At 46.4% G+C, this 3632-nt stretch overlaps 1 protein-coding gene across 1 annotated transcript; it reads right to left on the bottom strand.

Annotated features, from left to right (window-relative positions):
- Nucleotides 1-222: 222 nt before the first annotated feature.
- LOC117471043 lies at nt 223-2955 on the bottom strand. Its single transcript, XM_034115824.1, has 6 exons — nt 2883-2955; nt 2185-2749; nt 1423-1514; nt 838-1214; nt 327-396; nt 223-284 (listed from the first exon to the last, which is right to left on the bottom strand). The coding sequence occupies exons 1-6, from the start codon at nt 2953-2955 to the stop codon at nt 223-225; spliced, it is 1239 nt and encodes a 412-aa protein (XP_033971715.1).
- Nucleotides 2956-3632: the final 677 nt, after the last annotated feature.

Genomic DNA, 3632 nt, shown 5'->3' with positions numbered 1-3632 from the left:
AAGGAAAAACTTCCAGAGAAAAACCCACATTTCAAAGCGAAAAATGGGAGAAACCTCGGGGAGAGCAACAGAGGAGGGATCCCTCTCCCAGGACGGACAGACGTGCAATAGATGCCGTGTGTAAGAGAAGGAAGGAACCTGGGTGTGACACTGGACGACCAACTGTCCTTCACTTCCAACATCGCTGCTACAACCCGCTCCTACAGATACACTCCGAGAACATCAGAAGGATACGTCCACTACTGACACAGAAGGCATCAAAGGCACCAGAAAAGCAGGAAATCCTGTATAAACAAGAAAAATCACATCCCTGAACATTACATTACCTTGAATGATCAAGCAGTGGGTGCTTGGGAGTGCTGCAGTATTCACTACATCAGCAGCAGTGGCACAGGTCTGTAACAAAGTAACACACAATAGCATAGATTTAACATTATGCAAGGATGAAGATCATTAATTGGTCAGAGGTAAATCAGAACATAATAAATGGTCTAATAATAATAATTACTTGCATTTATATAGCGCTTTTCAAGACACCCAACGCGCTTACAAATGGACGTCCACAAACCAATGTGTAGCCCCCGCCTGGGTGATGCTAAGGCAACAGCTAATCCGCGCACTACAGCTCACCACACATCAGCTCGGCCCATTTAGAGCAACTTGGGGGTTAAGTGTCTTGCTCAAGGACACTTCCGACATGCGGACAGTCAGAGCCAGGATTCGAACCACCAACCCTACGGTCGATGAACGACCAGCTCTACCAACTGAGCTTCAGTTGCCCCTAATGTAATCACTCGTTTAGCATTTTAAATATTTAAATAAATTAAAAAAACGTACATCAACTTCGAGCATCAGTTTCTCCGTAGGCTCCTTGAAGTACACCATAAGGAGCAGGAGGATGCAGGCAGCCTTCTCCGAAGCCTCTGGATCATAGCTGGCCAGAACTTCCCTGATCTTCGGGTTGTCCAGTTTCTGGCAGAACTGCAGGATGGTCTGTCCTCTCTGACCCAGGGCCTCTTGGAGCTTTTGAAGGATGTTGACGTCCGTCAGGATGCCAAAGTGGGAGAAAAGCCCTCTCTGAGAGAAGAGAAAAGGCCATTCCTCTTTGACCTCCAACATCGCTGGTGCAGGCATTCTGTTGAGGTACCTCCGCAGGATGACGTAGGTCCTCTCCATCATAGGTTCTGCTCTCTCTGCCCCACCCATCCCTTCCTCTGTGTACAGACATACAAATACATGTTTGAGAGTACCCAAGTAACAACAATTAAATTCAATGTCCCCACCTCTGGGAAATTTTGAGTGTCAAACCTTTAATTTCATGCTCTCATCATTACTCATTCTGAATATTAAGGTGGCCTTTTTGCTTAATGTGGGATGTTTATTCAGGTGTCAATTCACCAAAAATAAAAGTAGATTGCATGCCTGAGTAGATGTTCCGCAGATCCCTTTTCAAATCCTCCAACGTTGCCTCGGTCTCCCCCTCTGGTAAGTCTGCTGGGCACCACCTCACACACCTAGGGATAGGAATCATAGGTTAACTCAATACTATTGGGAGCGGTTGTAGCTCAGAAATTAGAGCCGGTCGTCTCATGACCAAAGGGTCGGCGGTTCGAATCCCGGTTCTGACTGTCTTCTTGTCAAAGTGTCCTTAAAGGGGCAGAGTCATGCATATGCATGTTTACTGCATTATAATATACAATGTATGCTTCATATTTTAGGAAAGAATCATAAAAAATGGATTTGTGTTTTTTTAGTTTTATGTTTGAGAGAAGTTCCAGCATTATTTACTACATTTCCCATGTCTCCTTGCGGGAGGTTTGATTGCACTGCACCTGGTGCACCCTGGAGGAGCCCGACAAAGTTGGAGTTTTTCACAGGCTAGAAAACCAGTCCAGGTGACATCATTTGGACTGGTTTTGGAGTGGGAACATTTCAATTATTTCAACCCCTAATTGGTCCCAACGGGTCGTGTCAGCGCCTTGCATGGTTGCTGGTCGCCATTAGTGTGTGAGTGTGTATGTTCGCCGCTTCTCAGTGTGTGAATGAGAAGACCATTGTAAAGCACTGGGTGTCCTGAAAAGAGCTATGTAAATGCAAGGAATTATTATTATCATTACTGTAACCTTCAAAACCTTCAACGAACAATAATTGCAATATCTGTATTTTGTCCACCCCTACACATACCCGTATTGGTCGACAGGACCTCTCATCAGTCTGGACTCTCCTGCCACTCCAGTGTGCCGTCTTCCCTCTCGGCCTCGGCGGCGTCGAGCCAGAGTGTTGTTCCTGGTTTTATACTCCACTCTTGTTTTAACTTGTTGGAGAAGAGAGGGGCATCCGTCTCCAACAACTTCACCTCGCCTGCTAATGTCAGCATAGCTTTTTCGATGGCTCCTGACAATTGTTCGGACGATGCTGTGGCACATGGCTCTGGTTGGGTTGCGCTCATACTGCATCATCTGATCCACCAACGCGTTCACAAAGGCCCTTCTCTCATCTGGCATTGGTCTTTCTTCTTTTTCCACTGCACGTTGAATGGCTATTGGCATCTGGTTCCAGTTGACACGAAAGTCTACATGCCATGGCATGCCAGGTTGTGAAGACTGTGAGGAGCTTGGGGGGCTGGACAACAGGTTATGTGGAGGCCGGAATGCTTGCGGAGAGGCCAGAGTGTTCGCGGAGCTTGATGTTGGGGAACTTGAAGCAATTGGATGGGGAGGGAGCACCTCCATATTAATCGTTACAAATCCTAGAAGGGACAAAAACAATTCATAAATGAAGGCAGGGCAAGATGTAGGGCTAGGGGCCCAATTGTCTACCACTTGTGCCAATGTTCAAAGGGCCTAGTTCTAAGTGTCATGTGAGTCAAAATATGAATTTACCTTCCTTAATACCATTCATCATCTTCCGACACTGGATTGGTTTAAGGTATCTGACCAGATCCTTCTCCTCCATTAAGGCCAGATCTTCGATACTCTCCACTCCAAGCTCATCAAGTAGGGTATCAGCAAGTCATCAGGGTAAATATGACCAAACTGCTTCCTTTATAGCTTCCATTACCTAGTCTCATTGGCATTAACTGTCAACAAAATCAACTATCTTCAAGGTTACAACTAAAAACTGAGCTTTAGTTTGCCATGACTACAGTGTGCGAAAAAGTACCCGTCCCACCGCCCGGGACGTGTTATTTACAATGTCGGACAAGTAGATCTTTCAATTGACTTGTCCAGCGGACAAGTGACGTTTTTAGCCCTCATTTATTGACAAATTATTGATAAACTCAGTTTACAAAATGCAGAACTCATTCGCAAATTGTCCGTGTCCGCCATTGTTAGTTTAGAAATGTTAGTTTCGGTTCTGCTTGTCGATTCGGAAGGAAATGCATCTCGCCGCTTTCTGTACTGTTAGACGGGGGCGGGGCAGTGCGGGACGTGTAGCACAGTGGCAGGGTTGGGAAGCAAAACTCGGTTCCGAGTAGGAACAAATAACAATTGTCCGGTACCGGGATTAATAAGAGTTGTGAGGACAGGAGGCCGAGCCCCGCGGACCGCAGCTCTCTCTCTCTGCTCCGGATCATCTGATCGCTGCACGGTGCAGTTCAGCGTCTCTCTCTCTCTCTTTCTACACACAGC

This window comes from Trematomus bernacchii, unplaced genomic scaffold, assembly GCF_902827165.1.
Source record: "Trematomus bernacchii unplaced genomic scaffold, fTreBer1.1, whole genome shotgun sequence".
NCBI classification, from domain to species: domain Eukaryota; kingdom Metazoa; phylum Chordata; class Actinopteri; order Perciformes; family Nototheniidae; genus Trematomus; species Trematomus bernacchii.
This window is presented reverse-complemented; position numbering and strand designations above follow the sequence as displayed.